The following is a 21,565-nucleotide window of genomic DNA, read 5'->3' on the forward strand; positions in this document are numbered from 1 at the left end:
TTTCCAGCATGTGATTGGCTGATTAGAAATTTGTGTTAACAGGTGTACCAGATGAAGTGGCCAGTCTACATGTTTGCCATTAGATTTGAGCACATTAACAAACAAAACATACATTTTAGAATTAGCAATAAAAACAAACACTGCTTTGACTAATGGGAAATCTAAATACTAATGTATTTTGGCATAAACCAAAGTAATTGTCAAACTACAATAACTTTAGATGGTGCTAATTCAATTAATCTTCTGGTGACCTTGAATGTCCGTTCTACAATAATCCATTACATCACTGAAGAGTTTTTGATGTATACCAAAGTGATGAACTGGTCTATCAACAGTGGCTAAAAATGAAAGAAAAAGAAATCCCACAAAAACTGTTTAATTGATTCCTCAAACATTATTTACACAACTCCAGAAGAACACAAGTGCCAGATGACAAAAATAAAAAGGACAGTTCCTACACAAAAACCACACAGAATATTTAAATAAACAGGAAGTCAGAAGAAGAACAAATGAATTGTCTATATATGTGTAGTAAATCAAGATGTATACAGGATAGGAACGTGCTTCTCCCATTGAGATTACAAAAAAAATCTCTGCTTGTGTCGCTGTGTCGTTTTTTTATGATGACATTATTGTTTGTTTTCCTATCAGGAATATTCAAGAGCATATAAGGAATAAGGCAGGACTGGTCAGTGCCATGATTGATGCCCTAGTGTTATGTGGCAAGTGCACTTCAGGACCCAATGAGTTTACAACACTCAAGGTTTACATTCTAGTTTGAATGCTGTGTTCTGATACTTTGTATTGCTGGGATCAAGCACCATGAGGTGACTGTAGTTGTGAATTGATATAATATAAATAAGACTGAATTATTGACCGAGAGTGTTTCGGCAAAATGTATTGTTGACCATGATGTCCTCAGTGCAAGCAACGCATATCGAATTTTTCTGGATTATTGTACGAGTCTCCATTACAGGAAGTTATCTAAAAGAGCATCGCAGGACATTTCAGTGCTTTTGTTCACTGCAGGGCAGTACTGCATTTAAAGAAAAAATTTGTATTTTGAAGGCATCGGTGGCTAGTCCTATTTGTATTATTATTATTGAGTGGGTATTTTTTGTGCATTGTCACTCCTGATACACTATCTACGTAGTTCAGTGTTACAAGAGAAAACAGCTTTTGTCTGTCACAGATTACAGGTTAAGAAGGCAGATCGCTGACACTGCGTCTGACCCACAGTTTGTAGAGTGGAATTGATCACAGATTATTAACATTTCTCAGCTTGAGGCTAGGCTGTTAGCAACAGTCTCTGTCCTGTATTGCAGCTATATGGTGCTTTACAAGTAACACACATTACATGACCTGCAGCACTATGCAGCCTCTATAGCCATATATCAAAGTTTAAAGGGAGCAGGGCAAGTACAAAACTTCAAGGCAACAAAAAAGACATTCAGAAGTTACGATTTTTTTGTGTGTGTGCTACATTTGGAAAAAAGCCGTAGCGCTGCATTCTTTGCATTTTACAATAATATTAACAAAATAGCACAGCAAACAAGTTGACTAAAGACAATCTGTCGGCTCCGAGGCATGGCTGCTAAATGTAAAGGATTCCTATAAAAAAATCACAAGTGAATGGCGTTTGTAATGTGGATACATGAACAATAAAAATACACTGTTACAGCAGCTGGCTTGCTCAAATAAAGAGACACACAATGAGAAGAGTTTTACATCTGCCACCAGCGGAGGTGGTTGAAAGAGTTTAGATTGCAAGATTAGCTAAAATAACTAAGACTGTAAACGGCCCGACTGTGGACACACATACAGCAGCTGTTATGTTTGTGTTATTATTTTACATGCATGAGCAGTTTAATTTTAAAAAATGTAATTGCGTAAATGACAGATTAAGAATGAATACAGAACACTCTTTCATTGTTATAGCCTCCTACTGGTTTGCTTGTCTTCTCAGTAACAGATGGGTAAAAAGTTAAAGGTTGACCCAGCATTAAGGGTGTTTAAAGTGTTAAGCCAGTTCATGTCTCTGGAACTATTGGAGGAATAAAACAATATTCTTCTGAAAAAATATTCCCTCATTATGTATTTTGATAACGTTGTTGGAGACCTGGGGGGAGATCTCAGACTGATAAGTCCATAGTTTATGGATCCCATTATTTTCATTCTTACCAAGCAATTAAACAGGCAATTTGGATGGGTGTATTTTCATCTTGTAAGAGACTTCAGCCATCAAAGTGAAATGTTTTAAATTTAGAATAGCTCAGAAATTTGAAATTTGAAACAGCAACAAAAAAATCTCCCTGCAGCATAAACCATCCTTTAATTTGTCACCCTGTATATCTTCTCTGTGTGTCTGTAGATTGCTCAAGCCAGGCTGTGTCAGTGAAAGGCACTATAGAGAAAAAAAAAAAGACTGCTTCACAACTACACACATACTACATCAGAACAAAGTCTAATACATTACTACATGACCTCCATTGAATTTGTCCATGTCAGGATTAGACTTTACTTCATCGTACTTTAGTAAGTTTACACAATATATTTTTGTTGGCTTGTTTTTGGTATTTCCTAAATTAATATGACTTGAATCTTAGGCTGTATTTGATTTGTGTCATCTTTTAATGTATTCAACCGACCGAGGAGAAACGGTCACTTAACAGGATTTTAAATCAAGCCCCTTCACCTATCAGAAAACAAGCACACACATTCAGTGACATCGGTGGTCATCTAAACACATTTGACCACGCATCCCAAGAATACTCGTCTTTAAATCCTTTACCACAGCTCCTAACCAGACTCCACAAAATGCTTGCTACTGTGTCCCCCTGTTATCCAGTTAACCTGCATCTGTACTATAGATAATTGAAAAAGAAATGTCTTATCTAAATGATTTAAAATCATACGGGCAGTTCAACAATGGCAAAATTGTATAAAATTCCAAAGAAACAATTACAAGTTAAACACCTACAACATCGATTTCAGTTACTGTTTTGTATTTACATTGAATTAATAGTAGCCATATAAATAAAATTAAAAGGTAGGTATATAATTAATCCATTTTATGGTTATACGTAAATTGAGATTAAATCTCTTTAATGGCCACTCTGAAAAAAATTATAATAATTTGGTTTAAAGTAGAGTGTTTGACCAATTATTTTAATACATTTTTTTAACAATAATGAAAGCCCTAAAGATCACATGATCTTTTTCTAGCTCCTTCTTTCCACATTTATGCACACACAAGAATGAACGGATATTATTCACACGCACACTGAGACACATCCACGCAAGCTCGTGTAGAGCAACATACAGACATAGAAATTCAGACTGAAACACGCAGCCCTACTCTGGGGCCTCACAGTAATTTAGCTCTACAGAGGACAGAGCCGAACAGTGAGACTGCCACTTTGTTAGACTGTAGTTGGCCCGGGCGGTAAGGTGATCGTTTCAGGTCTAGGAGGAGTTCAGAAGGTTGCTAAGAACTGTAAATAAAGAAAGGAGGAAAAAAATAGATTAATGGTTAACACGTTTAAAGTATTACATGTGAATATTTATATCAAAAATGTGTTCTTTGCGTTTTCGTTGTGTGTGTGTGTGTGTTTGTCATACCCTGGGGATCTGACCGAGCCTCTGCTGCATCAGCTTTGTGTGGAGCCTCAGGGTCTGCTTCTAGTCACAAAGATTGACAGTCAGAGAAAAGCGAATAAAACAAACGTGGGAACTCATTGCTCAATTGCAAGGTTGTACTGCCAAGTTGAATTTCGCAAGTATTTAAGCAACAACCTCCAGAGCAGAAAAAATGAAGCCAACATGCAATTGCCCAAAAAAATTGCAATTCCTTAAGGCTACAATTAAAAGTGAATATATGCTCATAGATCCCCACAAGGCTTATAGTTTGCATGAAAAAGGACAGCTTTGTGAGCACTACTGTATTACCGCCTGTCTGCTAGGCTTCACTTTCGCTGACTCAAACAACTGAACTGGACCCAAGTTAATCAAGATCAAAATGCAGAACTCCTATACAGCTATACAGCTATACTATTAAAGTTGAGGTTTCAAAATTAAGATTCGCAATCTGTGAATCTGTGACATCATGGTGGATATGCCCATCCTTTGTATACAGTCTATGATTTAGCTTAATAATGTTTCTACTAATTAGCATCAAGTTATTGCGTCCCTTCTCTCAAATATGAGGAAAAGCGTTCATCTTCCTTCAGTGTGAAACTGCTTCACCAGCTGTACAGAAGTGTGAATTTCTAAGGATCTTGATTTCTTGGGGTAATTGCATATTATCCAAACCATGAAAATTAGTTTCTTATTTTTTGTGTCACAGAGGAAAACTTATACCTATTCGTGAAGTCTTTTAAATTATTGTTAGTGAAGCAGAAACTAGCTGCAATTACTACCTCTGCTCTTTACAGAGGAAAACTGCATGTCTAAATATGTTTAATCAAATTAAAAACACATATTGTCTATTACTCTAAATGCTCAAATTATAAGAGTTACTTTGAATCTGACTACTGGCCTGCACTGCTATAAGTGGATGCCCTATTACTCATGTTGACTGCAAATGAAAACTTTGCTGAACTGGCAGTAATAGGATGCAGGATGCGAGGATGGTGTGAGTCGTATGTCACTGACAACAGTTCATGAAAGGGAGCCAAAAGCTGAATTTAAAAGAACTGGTAAACTTGAAAACCCGTGCTTTTAGGACTACAAGTAACAAACACACACCTTGCCCACTGGACACAGTTAGGATGAAACTTGATTTAAAGCGGAGATTCAGATAAAAGATGAATAATTTTCTTTTGTAGCGTCATTAAAGCTTAACAGATCTGAAGCTCTGATGGGGGTTGGCATTCATTTCAAAGAGCTTGGACATAAGCAGTTCTTCTGTTGCTAATGTGGGCACCAAACTGAACAACAAACACAATTTTGGCATACACTTCATTCATTGTTGATGAGGGTCAAGAAGAATTTCTTGTCTGGTCAAATACCAAACCTTGCGTACAGCAGTTAAGGTAGCTACTGTATAAATTGACTTTTCCCTTTGATTTATTATTATTAATTAGTTTTCCACCAGCAACAAAAGGATCAGATAATTACCCTGTCTATTTTTGAAGCACAGCTTCTTCTGTTGATAGGTGAAGTATCCAGCGATTGCTCCCACTGCAGACACAACAATCGCACTAAGGATTGCTGCTAAAGAGCTTGAGCTGGCCTCTGTAGCACAACAAACAAACAAAGAGACAAATAAAGATAAGTCATAACAGCAGAGAATGTGCAGTCAAGTTCAGCAGTATCCTATGAACATGCCACTGGAACTGTAAACCTATTGGTCTGAGCATTAATGTGATCTGTGAAAATCCATCTATAACAACTGTAACTGTAACACTGAGTGTCAGCACTGGGTGCCATTTTGCAGTTGAAAGAATGAATATCAATTTAGTAAAGAAGCTCACTGACATGACATAATGTGTGAATTATGTGTGTATGTGTGAGACAGACAGGGGGAAGGGAAGGAGAGATGAAGAGCAAGCAACAGTGTGTGTGTGTGTGTGTGTGTGTGTGTGTGTGTGTGTGTGTGTGTGTGTGTGTAAGCGAGAGAGCGAGGCTGCATCATCTCGTTCCAGAATTTTCTGATTCCTTTTCATTCGTCTGTCATTTAAACTTCCCACAGCATTCACAGTGAGCATTCACAGAAATCTGTCTGCACCTGTAACCCAGTTACTATGACAACACCAAAATGAATAGTTTTCATGCTGTGTGACAGCACACCGCCAAGTATAGGTACTGGCACATACATCACTAAATTGGCTAAATTGTGAGTAAATGTAATTAATTGTGCATCTAAATAATGTTTTTAACAAACAAAAAGGTTTAAGTAACCCCATCAAACTCATTGTAATAGGTCGCTACACTAACACTACATATATCTGGCACATGATTTCATGCTGTTGTGTTTCCAACTTAAAGGCGAGGCTTTTATTGTCCTCTTGTGGCCTGAGTCGACAGCGAGACTTTCAGCGCTACAGGGGTGAAATTGATGTTGAGGCATAAAAGACAAGTTCGGAAAAAAAAAAGAATAAAAGAGGACAGGAGATCCAGAGCTCACGGCGAGAAAAGCAAGGGAGTGGCATGAGTCAGAAAAGTGAGACGAATAAAAAGTGGGAATTAGTCAGTTAAATTAAGTGGAATGAAACCGGAGAGTATAGTGAGTCAGAAAAAGGAAGTAAAGGTGGGTGGAAACTGACGTGTATGAGCATGAATGCGCATAAACGCATCACATACAGCTGGGACACAACTGTTTCTTGAACAGAGGCATTGACATGAAATAATACTAAATGACACTGACTATCATCGAAATATGTTTTAGAGTCGCTCCTGTAATTAAACATTTGGGCACTTGTGAGTTAAACCTTGAATCCATTTGGTAGATTCTACAGCTTTTGCTTCTTTTATAAAATTATTCTTAGATGTTTTTTAAACTTGAAAGGAAGGTTTAACCATCAAACCTACCAAAGCTACTTGACTACACATAATAATTAAAGTTTTACCTCCCTTTACCACTACAATGGATTCTAAATTGAACAATCAATATGCGATTGAAATGCTGACTTCAAAGCATTAACTGTTTCGGAATTACAACCTGTTACAGTCAATCGAAGCCACTATACTTGGTTAATGAAAACACTTTACAACATCTAGCCAAGTCAAGAACACTCTCAAGGAAGTAGGTGCGCCTTTCTCAAGGTCTACAATCAAGAAATGCCTTCACGAACACAGCATTTACAACAAGGTGTGAAGCCCTGGTTATTCTCAAGAACAAGAATGCCAGATTAGCTTTGCTGGAAAACATCTAAAACTGCCTGCAGAGTTCTGACAAACATGGAACAGATTAAATAAAGCTGAACTAGTACTATGAAAGCATGGAGTAAAAGAGAAACAGCTCATGATCCAAAGGCATGTATGGCTACCAAGGGGAACGGATCCACTGGTATTTACTGATGATGTGACTGATGAGATAGCCCGTCACAGTGCAAATAGATAAAAACACAAAGCATACTGCAAAGCTACCCAAGAGTTTCTCAAGGCAAGAAATTCGATAGGGCCAAGTCAGTCACCTGATATCAACCCAGTAGAGCATGATTTTCAGTTACTGACGACAGAACTAAATGCAGAAATACCCACAAAAAAGCAGCAACTGAGAGTAGCTTCAGTAAAGACCAAGCACAGCATCTCAAGTAATGTGACATTTGGTGATGTCCATGGATTCGGGGCTTTAGGCAGTCACTAACTTCAAAGGATTATCGCCCAAGTAATAAAAACAGTCTTTGTGAGCCTCTAAAAATAGGACCTATGTATAAAAATGTTTCTAATTCAAAATTAAAAGTCTGACTCTTTAATTTAAAATCCACTGAGCAGTGCATAGAGGCAAAACTCCAAAATTTAACTGTAGTGTTAGAAAGACAATGTAAACAGACTATAATTTAAATTGACTGAGATGACCCGATCAATAATGGGGTTGTAATTAGGGTGTTGCTGTGGGGCTTGAATTATTTGCTACCAAAACATTCTGGTAATAATCATCACAGTGAAGTCATAGTTGGCCCAGCAGCGATTCACTTCTGAAGTCTGTGTCTTGTGCACACAGACTTCAGAAGTGGTGCTCAGGACGCTGTGAGCCCCAGAAGTCAGTGAATATTTAGCAATGCTACAAATGAGTAATGCTCATGTGTATGTGTGCAGGTTGGGAACTGAATAGATTTTTGATCAGTAAATATGGAAAGAGATTATGGTGAAAGGTTGAGAGTCTTAGCCAACTAAGTTACATGTAGGTTTGTGGCACACGTGGATTGTTACTTTAAAATAGGAAAACAGAGGAGAGAACTCACTTTGGGGCTGTTGATCTGCTGTAAAGAAGAGAGAACACACAAAAAGTTAGCAACACAACAACATCACATTCAGTTGTTCATGGTAAACTGTTTGTATCCTTTCATCTGCTTTGATATGAACATTTAATTCTACTGTTATTTCCAATAAAATTCGATGTGACACACCCCTAAAGACCAGCTTCAAACACGAGAGAGAGGCATTTCTCTGTGACTCTTGTATCCTGTTTGCATTGACAAAGGCATGCCAGTAATATCCTGTCTGTTTCAGAACCACATTGGGCCTATTTGTGCTGCTGCGGCTACGATCCTATGTACGGTATTTGACTAGGATTTGCACTGTAATATTTTGCTATCATGCGTATTTTTGATCTCAAAGACAAACAGAAAAAATTAAATCCTTACCATCACTCCCTGAGGCACCCAAAGCAGGCACTAAAGAGAGACAGAAAGACAAGAAAGGAGAGAGAAGGTATTATTTAAATGCTCTAATGATGCATGTAAAGCATTGTTGCTGAAATGACAAAGTGGAAAAAAAGAAGAAAGGTGAGATTATTCTCTTTACAGTGACTTGTAACCTCAGGGGCATTAAGAGTTCTAAAGTTTCTGTCCTAACTAGACTGTACAAACACACACACACGCTCATGCATACACAAGATTGTATGAAACATCCCTTATGTACAGTTACAAAGATGGCAAAGATACTTTTATAGCATCAGAGCGATAAAATATCTCACAGAGAGAGAGCGAGAGAGAGACAAACACTTTCTCCAGCTCTTTCACAACCTGATCTTTGATTTTATCCACACTCAAACAACCCTGTTATCTCCTTCTGCACTGCCTGTCTGTATATGTCTGTGACATCATCCTTGCCCTTTACTTGCTTCAACTTGAAGAAGCTGCTAATAACAGAGTACTAAAGAGGAGTCTTTCACCCTTCGCAAGTATATAAATGATTATACTACTTTTGAGTTTTCACATTTCAGGAGGGAACTGAGAAGCTGCTTCAGGAAAATCTGCTGTTCCCACATTTCTGTCATATTGCCGCAAGGTTAGTGATTAAGCTTTTGTAAAACAAGTCAGTTCAGCACCTTGTCATGGGAGCAAGGCACTGAACCGACAGCCTTCTTCCAATAGAGAGACAAGAGAAATGAGAAGAATGTTTTATGAAAACCAAACTACACCTTACTAGCCCCTGATTGCAATGCTAACTTTGTACATACACAGGACATTTTTAGTTTGGATACAACAATAAATTCAACCATAATAGTTATGAATGAATACCAACCATCTTCGCTTTTATTTTCGTCGTTTGACAGAGGTGCTAAAAAAATAAATGAAATAAAATTAACAAATACCGTGGATCAATAAAGAAATGCAAAATTATTCTCGGAATGGGAATTTCTTATCAGATGTTTATGAATACATATCACAAATCTAACACACTATAACATGGTGTTTCTGTCCCCCTTTCATTGGATTTAAATGGGAGCTGCCAGCGTCTTGAGCTCAGTCACATTTAACTACACAGTAACGATTAGCATTTGGTTTGACTTAAACAATATCATGCATAGTTTATACACTTCTTGCTGGTTATGTTGTACAGGTGCTAACAGTATGAACTAATTTTGCACTGAAATGTGTTAATATGAATACATTCAGTGGTAGATGTACTATACAGTAGGCTAAACACCCACTAAAATATTGACCACTATTCACAAATAATAAGTACTCTAAGAAGTTTCAAATCCCAATTTAACCCTTGCTCAAGACCTACTGTGAATATGGTGCATTAGCCCTGTTGTACCAGGCTCTAGAGCTACCAGAGGACCATCTCAAACCCCAGTCTGTGATGCAGTTTTCAAGTGATCAAGTGCTAAAAAAATTTTTGGTAGAGGAATAACTTTGTTATTTTTTTTAAACCTTTATGAAGATGACAACAGTCTTGTCACTAATTTCCCCTGTAATATTTTGCATCTTAATGGCTTTAAGACTCTAATTTCACCACTTAAAAATAATAGATAATTAGATGATGGCAGCTAAGGCAAAAGACTCAACTGGATATACAAATACAACTATTCATAGTTGATCCCTAAGATCTAGTCGCTGTCGTAAACAGGGCTAATCTCATTGCACTGGTTGTGTTGTTTCATATCTTTATTTATTCTGGACATTTTCGGTTATTGGTTACAAGAATAAACTGAATTTTAATTGTTATGAGCAATTACTAACCACCTAACTCCTGGTGTGCTACCACCCTCTTCTCCACGGGACTTTCCTGGTTTAACCCTGTATATAGTAAAATAGTCAATAAATGGATGAATAAATGAATGAATTAATCAATCAATCAATCAATAAATTAGACAATCAATAAGCCTGTTAGTCAATCAATCTTGCCAATGTGTTTTTAAAAACATTGAAGCAAAAAGCATGTAGCCCTCCATGTCGATGGGGCCATGACAGTTGATCCCTAAGAGATGGTTATTGGTTACGACACTAAACTGAATTGAAATTATTATGAGCAATAACTTCCCAACTTCCCAACTTCCGGTTACAGATGGGAAGCGCATCTGTAACCGGAAGGTCGCCGGTTCGATCCCCGGGTGTTGGGCAGAGGGGCCGATGGCGCAATATGGCAGCCTCGCTTCCGTCAGTCGGCCCCAGGGCAGCTGTGGCTACAACCGTAGCTGCTTCCACCAGTGTGTGAATGTGAGAGTGAATGAATAGTAGCATTGTAAAGCGCTTTGGGTGCCTTGAAAAGCGCTATATAAATCCAATCCATTATTATTATTATTATTATTATTACCTGAATTCTGCCGTGGTCCCATCCTGCTCTTCACGGGAGTTTCCTGGTTTAACACTGTATACAGTAAAACAATGAATAAATAAATGAATCAATCAATCAATCAATCAATCAATAAGCCTGTTTGTCAGTCAATCAATCTTGCCAATGTGTTTGTGAAAACACTGAAATAAAAAGCATGTAGCCCTCCATGTCGATGGGGCCATAACAGCTGATCCTTAAAATCTACAGTCACTGTGGTAAACAATGCTACTCTCTTTGCATCGCATAGATTGTACTGATTTGAAGTTTTCAGTCAAAACGACACTTTAGGCTAAATCTCCATCAGTATCTGTTCGTGCTGTATTGGACAGGTACTTCTGTGCATCTCCATTTTTTTTTATCAATAGCAACAATAAACTCAACAGCAATTATTATGAGCAATTACTGACCATGTGTTTCCTGCTCTGCAATTGACGTCTTCTCAATGTTAAACCCTGGATCTGGTAAATAAACAAACAAATAAATAAATACATACATACATACATAAACAGAAACACAAAATCAATCACTGTACAGGAATTTTATCTAGATAATGCCAAAACATATTGAAACACATGTAACACACTGTAACACTCTGTTCTCAGTCCCTCATGACCCTCGTGAATGCCCTGCAGAGGTGTTCTCAGTACTGAAATACTGAAACACAGCCAGCTCCAAGGGTGTAACTGTGATCTTGTGAACCAATGTTGACTTAGATTAAGGGATATTGTCTGTCACGAACAAAACCTTACCCTACTATATATTTATTGGGGAAAACCCAATTGACTTAAATAACATGTGGGACTCAGTGTATAGTGTTAGGCTGGCCAGGGCAGGGTGGGGTGTGATCACCGCATTAATTTATCACTGATAGAAACCTCAGTGACCTATTTTCTAGGGACCTATTCTTTCTGTTAATAACATCATGAAAACAAATGCAATTAAAATACCAAAATAATTTATTGATAGGATGGATGTTAAATAACAAACCTACATTACTCTCATTCTGACCCCCACATCTTTTCTTCTTGTCTGAATAGTTCTTCCAGGGTAATTGGTCCAAATTACTAACTTCCTTTCCCATCTCAGTGCTTGCACTTCTAGGGACAAGCTAAGCTAAAGCACAATGTCTCTGTCTAAAAAAAGGTAAAGCCAAACATAACCTTAGAATAGGACATACTGACATGAGGTCAGCATAACATTTAGTATGAAAGAGCACAAACTCCAGTTTGAGAAAGAGGGTGTTATAAGATAAATAGAAATAAATTAAGGGAGACACTTCTATTTTCATAAACCTTTACTCGGGTCATTTGGCAGGCTCATGACATTCATAATTTGGAAGATAAAATCAGCCAAGCCAAAATCCCACCTTAGAACCTTCCTAAGGGAATTGTATTTCCTGATAGAAAGGCACAGATGGATTATTTTGTTCAGAAAACAGGGAGTTGCAGAAAAAAATATAGAGTACATTACACCTCAAAAAAGCATTACAGCATGTACATATTTTTTAATGAGTGACAATGCAAAAGTTCTGTCAGGAGTAATTTTATTAGTCCCAGAATCAAAGAATCTCTCAGTTGAGATCGAATCTCAAATTTAAAATATGTAGTTATGGCCAAAATCTAGAAAACAAAACTGCAAGAATGAAAGGCATTCTTCAGATCTGTTTGATTTGAAGTCTTTGCTCAGGGACAGGCAGCGCTGCCGTATATTCAGAGATTATGGGAAAACCCCAAGATTCAACTGATCATCTTAAGAAAGCTCTAAAAAATGTTTCTGCTCAAATGATTTTCAAGCTATGCAGATCCTCATCTGTCGTTTCTGTAATTATTTAAAATGCTGTAAATGAACATTTCTGAACATCAGCTTAACTTGCAAGCTTCTGTGTATTTCATATAACTGAATTTAAGGAAAATAAAATGTTTTTAGGTCTTGTTTAGAGGTTATATGATCAAAAGAAGAAGGAGTCATAATGCCAAATAATAACCGACCTGCATTTGCAAAGGGAAAATACAGGTATGTTTATTGTCTGTATGCTATTATTTGTGTATATATGAGGCATATAAAGGTCTCTTTATACTACTTGTTATGACTTGCAGTTCTACTGTCACACAAAATACATGCTTATACTGGAAACAAGGGACAGCAGGTGACGTTTTACTAAGAAGTTTGTGTAATATCCCATCATAAAAGACACTCAAGAGATGGCCTCATCTACAGAATACATGTGCTTGGCTCTGTTTACAACTTTTTCTCTGTGGTCTTAGCACATACTCATTTTCAAAACTCAGGTGCATTTTCCATATTCATGAATGCATGTACAAGAGTGTGCAAAATATGTACTTGAATATCTTTACTTACTTATAGTGACAGTTTCATCTGTGGTTGTGAAATCATCTGTGGATGACTCTTCATTAGCAGATGGATCAGTTGGTGCCTCCTCATTGGCTTCTAGACCTACTGTTGTTATGATGTCATGAAGTCCACTCTATTAAAAAAATATTATAACACATATGAACCCATAGTACAGGACACATTTACTCACTATCATAGCAACCTATTAATGACATCTGTAAAATACAAACCTTAATAGGTGTGAATAAGAAGTTTTACTTTTTAAAAAATGGTATTAACCTCGTCTTGAGCAGGTGTTGTATTCGCATTTGTGGTGGGTTGCGCCTCCTCATTAACTGCTGTTTGCGTAGCTTCTGGAGTGTCATCCTCAGAATCAGCAGCTGGCCATGGATAGAAGTGAAACAGAAGTAGCGAAGCATTAGTTCACTGATTTTTCCTTTTATAGCCCAATTACCACATTCTGTGGCATGGGCTTTTAGGGCTTGTTTTGCTGCACAGTTAAAAACAATACAAGAAAGACATGTAAGAAACATTTTACATTATAATAGCCATTCCTTCAAAGTTACATCATTTTTTTTTGATGTAATAGTGCAAAAGTTGAACCTGCTTTTTGCTGCAATGAAGAATGAAGATTTTTATTTTTAATAAACTGCAGCTTTGCTGTGAGATATTAACTACCTGAAACATTTTACAGCAGAGAGGTAAAAAAAAAGAAAGAAAGAATAAAAACAACAGTGTAGTATGAATGCCAAGTATTAAAAAGTGAGGAAACTGACAGCAGTTTATTTATCTAACAAAAAAAGAGAAACAAAAGCACCATGTTTCATTATTGCTTTAAATGTGCATATATGCAATTCTATTAATCACCTTGTGTAGTTGTAGGCGCGTCAGAAATAACTGGTTCTGTTTCTCCAGTCGTAGGACTCGCTGATTGACCCTCCTCCCCTGCAGGAGCATCTGTAGGCACTGGCTCTGTGCTTACATCTGCAGCATTTGCTTCTTGGATTAATTCAGCCTCAGGGTCAGCAGTGGGCTCAGGCTGCAATACTTCCTGTTTGGCACAACATTTTATTTAAATAAGCAACGGTCTATGTAACACTAGGTGAGATTTTCAAACGGCTGACAGGGACCCAGGACTGAACAGTTCAAACAAAATATCTCAATTTCTCACCTCAGTTGCAGTGACCACCTCCCCAAGGTTATGCTGGTCGATGACCTCTACATCTGCTTTAGATGTGGGAGTTTCAATAGATGGCTCTACTGTTGGGATTATATCATCTGCACAAAGTTAAGTGAAAGACGCAAGTCAGAGAATAATACAGTGTGGGATTACATACTGACAATCAGTTGGAAACAGATGGGAAAAAGCCAATTCATGGTGCCACAGCTGGCAGAACCTGTACAACAATCAAACAAAAAAGGCAGACATGGCGACTCAAAGTCCACCTCAGTGTCTCAAAGAATATTTTTCCATGCTTTTGAACCCATAGAACTTCCCGATGATACAATTCCCTATTTTGTAACTTTTCTGTTTGAAAACCAATGCAAGGAATATCGCATTGGTTTCTAATATAATAATATAGATAATAAAGTTTCTACTAAAATTTTGGCATGATTTGTGTAACCGCTGATTATTAAAAAGCAGCACGCCTTAATCGCCTTCCATCTGTTGCTCCTCTAAGTCATTAAAGTCATCTGAGTGGTGTTTAAGATGACACATACATAAACTTAGAACCACACCCTGGCCTGATTGGTGCCTGATGCTACCGATCCAGCCAAAAACAAACGAAAAAAACCTGCTTCACATACACATCGATCACTTGTGACCTGCTTCCACATCAAATGCAGTCTTAACCTCAGCACTGGCATTGCAACTCTGTGCTAATGAGAAAATGACAGAGATGTGCTCTTTGTCAGTCTGTGTGTGACAAGCAATGTGTGCGTGTACGCCTGTGACATTCCCCCGTCGCATGTGACAAGCTCAAGCAGTAAAGTGAGCTCTGGCTTGATTGTTCTTTGCTTGCTGACGTCAGCAGCACCCTGATGCTGGTTTATCTGAGCAGATCTTCTTTCACAAAACACCCAATATTAAGGCAGGACTGATTAAAAAATCTAATCAAATACCTCTACCACTTTTTTAAGAGCTATTCATTGCAGGGTGGATTTTCAATAAAGAATCACGGGGCTTGCCAAGTGAGATTGTATCACAATCAGCAAAGCCTGGAGGGAGAGCAGCAACACATCTAAAGTATTTCCATCGGGGTGAAAATCTTTTAGTGGTAACAAGTACTGGCTACACCCTGAATCCATTCATCCACACAAATATACATTCATATTGCAGGAAAAAAAAATCACACACACAAACAAAAGCAAGTGCACACACACACTGCAGCATGAATATTTGACATGCAAACTCTCATGCACCACTGCATGGCTCCTGAAACCATCATAGAAAAAAATCTCTTTGTTCCACTGAATATCACTGCACCAGTTTAACAAACATTAATCAGTTTCCATACATTGTGCGCATGGATATGTGTGGTATGTATCAATTTCACTATCTTAATCAGTTCTTTGGAAATTACTGTCTTCAGCAAAGATGTGCTGTAGCATGCCACTTCAGGCTAATGGGGTGGAACACAGTTAAGATTGAAGTTGATGAGTCTCACCAGAACACCTATGGTGAGGCACAGAAAAAACACTACATTCATCAAACTGTTCCTTAGACAGCTGTCAGTAACCTTCTGCCACAATCTTATTAATAATCTCTCAAACCATTAACTCTAATAATGAGTCTCTATTTGTGTGAGAACGCAGTGTGCATGAGACATGAGGATAAAATATAATTCCCCCAGTTCTTGTGCATGTGTGTTTGTGTTTATGAGTGTGTAGAGGCTACCCCTCTATGCAAACTCCTTCTTCATAGAACATTCTGTTCCCATCTATTAGTTTGCCACTTCCTCGTTTAACTACCTCTCCCATAAGCATTGCCCAGTCCAGCAACACTTACATGCATACATACAAACTCATGTAATGTTCCCTCCTCCCCTCCTGTCCCCTATCATACAAACAGCTACATGTTCACACACGTATGAAGTTCATGTGCACACATGTTCCCATTCACCCTCTCTGAGTAAGGGGAGCCCTGTTTTGTGTTAGCACAGCAGTGAAGCCAACTGTTGCACATCCCAAGCGCTCTCACTCCTTGCCTTCCCTATCGCCCCTTCCATTTCACCAAGTCTCGACTCTCTCTCTCTTTCATTGTCGCTACTTTCCCTTGAGGCTGATGAGTCATCTGTGTCTCTGACATGGCCGCACGCTATTGTGTGGCGCAAAACAACTGTGCTAAACTGCAAAAATATTCCCTGAGAAAGAAGTTCCTAAGTTAAACCAGTTCACCCATGTGGGAACGTATCTTACTATCAATTAGACTGGCGGAAAAATCTCTCTAACAGCACCTAGAAGCTCATTAATTAACAAAAATTAAAGTGTAATAAAGAGAACTTGTCTTGTTGGGTTTATGCCGTCGCTGGAAATGAATGCCGCCACTATTAATTTTATTATTATTATTGATTAGACTGCTGATTGATTTTTTTCAAATACTGACTAATTTAATTGGGTAGAATGAAAGCAGATGTGGGAAATGCCTGATATAATTTCATACAGCCCGAGTGACATGATCAAATGTCTTGTTTTGAATATCTGTGCAGCTACAAATGGCAAGTATTCAACATTTTAGATATAAGTGAATTATTACTTAATCATTCAACTGCCAACTACATTTATATCAAATAATATACTGGCAATGAGCAGGCAGTTAATTGATTATTTCTAGCTGCTCTCCTGAAAAGGACGACTCTTGGAAAAGACATATTTCTGCCTATAACTCCTGGCAACTTCTAGCTCCGTGAGAGAAATTTTATAAGCATCTTTCCACACAGCTCATTTCGAGTCCATCTTCACCTTTCCGTGTTACATAACCGGCAGTTTGCTTTACTACTTTTTTATATGACATGTATCTAGAAAGAAGAGTGATTGATAACAGCCTTCTGGATCTATGCCAAAATGTAAGAGTTCATCCTGAAGTATGCTGTACCTCGCCTATATAATTCAACCAAGATGAAATTGTAATATAGCACTTAGGATAGCAAACTGATATGGGCATCAGCTTTGTCATGGTGGCACTCTGGCATAAATCAACATGCTTTAAAAAAAAAAGAGAGAGACAGAACTGTCATGACAAGGAACCAGGAAAAGTGGTTCTTGGGAAATAAGGTACGAACTTTAATTAAAAGGAAATTCCACTTAAATATATGTGATTGCAAAGAATGCCACAAAGAGGTGTGGTTCTTATGAACAATTAATATACTGTGTTAAATAATGATGTTTCTGTAGTTTACAGCATGTTAACTAGTTTCAATGTTTTCAGGAAAGGGGACTAGTATAAACATTTGCCACATCAAAGATAGCAATCTATATACTGTGAAAAGCCCCTTGTAAAGAAATGACTAATAAACTTATCTTATGTTATCTTATCTTATCTTATCTTATCGTAGAAAGATAAATAACATGGACAGTTGGGAATTATACTAGTATGTGGATATGTCCAGTGATGGAACTCCTTATCTTGGCATTTTATATTACGCCCTAGCAAGCCTGACAATAAAAAGCTGAATTTGTTTTAATTCCTATTACGTTCTCTTTTTGTTTGTTTTGGAAACTGAAGAAGAGTAAAGGTGTTTTTAATGGAGTTTTAGTTATGTAACACACAGGACAGTGCATTACATAAATTGGAATCTGAAACACGTTACCAGCACCATGAATTAAAAAGGAACATTACTCTCGAGCTTTTCTGGTTCCTACCATGAGATTTTGTGCGATTTCCTGTGTGTAGCTGAATGAGTAATAATGCGTGTGCATGCCCTGCCTTGTAAAAATACACATGAACTCATTTGTGCATGTGTGCCAGGTGACACAGGTATGGTTCTGTTGTGTTTCTATGGGATAGAAAGTGCTGTGTTTACCCCAATCATGTGTCTTAACAATGCCCCCATAGAGATAATGCATGTGTGGAGTGTTTGTGTGCATGGGTGTGGGTTTCCCTTATCCACCGAAAGAATGATTTATGTGCTAGCAGTTGAAGGTGTAAACACAGACAAGTCTGCACACACACACACACACACACACACCTGGCTCACATCACAGCTCTTTTTTCTTTTATTTGTTTCTAAGGCAAACACATGTTCCCTAGCTGAATTGTGCACACCGATAAATAAAGCACACCCATACTCCCACATGTTCTGTACATTAAACTTCTACCCCACTCCCACCTACACATACGCACACAGATGCTAAGGGCCCCCGGGAAGCGTAAGGCGCTGAGACTAGTTCTGTAGATGGGTGTTGTCTACAGCTGGTGCTGGATCTAGTTACTGACACTCCCTATCATTCAACTCTATAAATCGCACTATAACTGATGTGCACATATACAGCTGAGCTAGCGCCCCATCTTTTTTGGTGTGACTAAGAATTGGTGTGCACACATATGCAAGTCAGCAAACACACCCATTGAGATTTTCTGTGATTGAGTAGTCCAACATCTACTGAGTTTAAAATCACATTAAACTTCTGCAATTATGGGCAATGTGTGTGAAAAGAGAAGGGAAAAAAGCGCTCTCTTTCTCTGTCTGTCTGTGTGTGTGTGTGTGTGTGTGTGTGTGTGTGTGTGTGTGTGTGTGTGTGTGTGTGTGTGTGTGTGTGTGTGTGTGTGTGTGTGTGGGTGAGAGAGAGAGAGTGTGCGTGTGTGTGAAGGTGGTTCCTCTCTGATGGTTTATCTGGTGATAACCGGTAGAGTGAGATTTTGCCAGATTGCATCCATGCGCACCAACGTCCAACTGAATTTTTTTGCATAAGGATAATAAAACGAATTTGTCTCACTTTTTCCATGCTTGTGTATCCTTGTTTTCCCTCTCAATCAGCTACATTGTTCCTTTATCTTTTGCCAACAGCTGTCCACTTTTCTCTTTAGTTTTTCCTCACTTTATGTGTTTTTCTCAATGTTTCTTTCTATTCCTGTGAGTTTTACTGCACATTTAAACAATCTGGAATCATTGCATGTGCCGCAGGGAAGGGCAGAGGCCCATGGGCCAGCTGAAGGAGAAGGGAAAGGAAGAGGAGAGAGAAAACACGAAGAACGAGAGATGCAGAGGAAAAGAATAGATGTGGCTCAATAACACATTGAAACAGAAACAGGGAAACGGGAATCAATTATAATTATTTATGTAACAACAATGGAACCACCACACCCCTATGGACCTAAACTCCAGTCCAAAAAGAAATGGCCACATGACAAGACACACCTTTTTTTAATGATGATGTCTGGGAAACAAAGCTGGAACCCCAATATAGTAATAAAGATGGAGGGCTTTTCATTCGCTTAGCCAGAACTGATAATAACAATAATAACATAGATTTTTTTTTTAATCAGCTAAAGGTTAATTGAATTGAAACATGACAGGGATTCGGGCAAAAGGCACAGTGGTAATTGTGCTCACACAAGCAAAGGCAAGAGGAGAGAAAAAGACAGAAAAGGAGAAAGACAGGTGAGAGCCAGAGGGGAGTAAAGGTGGGGGGAGAAATGGAGGCAGTGAGATAATGACCAGCACAGTCAGTTAGTCAGACATACAGACAGACAGACGGGGGGAGAGACAGACATAGATGGATAAATAGATAGACAGATAGATGCACAGATAAAAAGATAGATAGAAGCCACCATGCACACTAACACATGAAATGCTCTGCTGAAGAATGCGCTGAATTAACTGGAAACAAATTATTACCTTGTGCCTTGGCGTGCGTAGCCAGCAGGCTTCCTAATAGCAGAATCCACAGGTATGACATCATGGGAACACGGCGAGGCTGCGAATAAAATCGGGGTTCAATCTCCCTTTTCTCGCCCTTCAACAATGACAATTAACTGGCGTGGAGGTTTCAGGTAGATCTGGAGGGCGTGCTCGCGTGTGTGCCGGTGCGTTCTTGCGCGTCGGATCAATCCAAGGTGCTGAGATGCTCAGGCTCAGTGCGCGCCGCCGCGGATCCGTCGTCCCCTTTGTCTGGATTGGGAGAGAAGGTTCGGTTTTTATTGGTAGGCGGTCTCTTCTCTCAAATGAAGGGAGGCGGACTGACTGCTAGGTACGTTGCTGTGCTGGCATTCACATGACTTTCCGCGCTAATTAGTGGGCTTTTTGTCTGTATCTCTCTGTTAAGTATTGCGAACATTTCGGGTGCATGCTCTTCGTTATCAAGCGCGATTAGTGCCGATTAGGACTTGTGTCATTCATGATAGCAGCCGCCATGCACTATTTTAACTCGAAAGTGCCACTAATGAGTATAATCGTGTCATTCATTAAGTATTTCCCAAATTTTGATAAAGGGTCCAGCAAGACCTCGAAAGGATCTATCTCTTATGTGCTGAGGTCATAGCTGTGGGGATGGTACTATGAGTTGGGTAGGGTAGTATCATCAGCAGTTAGATAAGAGCTGTATAAATTATATATGTTGTAAAATGTACTTTGGTTACCATGTTACCTAATATGACGATTGCCTTTAAAATAAAGTAAAAAAAAAAAAACCAACAAAAATCATACAGAACGGCTGCGAGATGAAAGCCAGATTTATACAGAAAACATTAATAAACCTGTAACCATCCAGACAGCAAAGACAACACTGCACCTAAGCCTCACTCTTTATCACAACTGCCTCAAACACTCATTTCCTTTCAAAACCAGTGGTAACCAGATAACAAGCACGCCATGATTTACCCACAGAATAGTAACAGCCAATAGCAGCTCTGAGCTGGCTCTTATGAAAGCCACATAAATATCTTGTCGATCCGGCCATGCTCAATTTACAGGCCAAGGAAACGCATCGGATCCAACTAACACTTAATAACAGGTGATGTTTGGTTAATTTATTGTGGCAGAGCACGGAAGGCCTCAAATATTCTCAATAATTTCAAATATTACCCAAACCCCAAAAGTATGTTTCCAGCCACATACTTTTCATCATGTCTAGTTTCTAGGTTGGTTTTCTGCTCCCTTGAAGCAAAGAAATAGCCAACCTCCTTGGGCTGTCTTCGTGAGTACTGTAGGAGCAGCATGCTGATTCTAACGATGTTTCATGGGAAATTCAGTTTTGCATAGCCATTTTCATGTGCAGTCACTAATCTGTGGTCAGGGACACAACTTAACCTATGCAAGATACACACACACCATACACTACTAAAACTTTCTTAAACTAATAGAATTTAAATGGAAAGTAAATAAAAATAACAGAGAATCCAGGATGTGCTGCAGGATCCTCAGTACCCCTGCTTCCCATGGCCTTGGCTGAGACACCTAAAGGGATTTTTTTTTGTCTGTTTTGTTTTCTTACAGCAGCTTATCCCTTCATGACTTAATGATTTCCACATAAGTTTAATCAT

At 38.5% G+C, this 21,565-nt stretch overlaps 1 protein-coding gene across 5 annotated transcripts; it reads right to left on the reverse strand.

Moving 5' to 3' along the window:
- Nucleotides 1-360: 360 nt before the first annotated feature.
- LOC113007703 (putative uncharacterized protein DDB_G0290521) lies at nt 361-20,215 on the reverse strand. 5 transcript variants are annotated; one of them, XM_026144553.1, is made up of 13 exons: nt 19,923-20,215; nt 14,255-14,361; nt 13,951-14,134; nt 13,363-13,463; nt 13,090-13,216; nt 11,139-11,189; nt 10,711-10,764; nt 9,193-9,228; nt 8,310-8,339; nt 7,908-7,922; nt 5,119-5,235; nt 3,622-3,681; nt 361-3,494 (listed from the first exon to the last, which is right to left on the reverse strand). In XM_026144553.1, exons 1-13 carry the CDS (start codon nt 19,984-19,986, stop codon nt 3,466-3,468), a joined length of 975 nt encoding a protein of 324 aa, XP_026000338.1. In that variant the 5' UTR covers nt 19,987-20,215; the 3' UTR covers nt 361-3,465. The 5 variants fall into 5 exon arrangements, with proteins under 5 accessions (XP_026000338.1, XP_026000337.1, XP_026000336.1 ...); XM_026144552.1 differs by having other exon boundaries at nt 3,622-3,678; nt 7,908-7,925; XM_026144551.1 differs by having other exon boundaries at nt 7,908-7,925.
- Between the last annotated feature and the right edge of the window lie 1,350 nt (nt 20,216-21,565).

This window comes from Astatotilapia calliptera, chromosome 16 (genome assembly GCF_900246225.1).
Source record: "Astatotilapia calliptera chromosome 16, fAstCal1.2, whole genome shotgun sequence".
Classification (NCBI taxonomy): Eukaryota; Metazoa; Chordata; class Actinopteri; order Cichliformes; family Cichlidae; genus Astatotilapia; species Astatotilapia calliptera.

Bases quoted from the DNA above. Each gene is read 5' to 3' on its own strand.
- LOC113007703 (XM_026144551.1), bottom strand. From the start codon at position 19,986: ATGATGTCATACCTGTGGATTCTGCTATTAGGAAGCCTGCTGGCTACG. The intron at 8,340-9,192 runs GTTGGTATTCAT...GTCTCTCTTTAG, and splicing joins CGAAAATAAAAGCGAAGATG to TGCCTGCTTTGGGTGCCTCA. The intron at 3,682-5,118 runs GTAATTATCTGA...CTTTGTGACTAG, and splicing joins GTGCTTCAAAAATAGACAGG to AAGCAGACCCTGAGGCTCCA.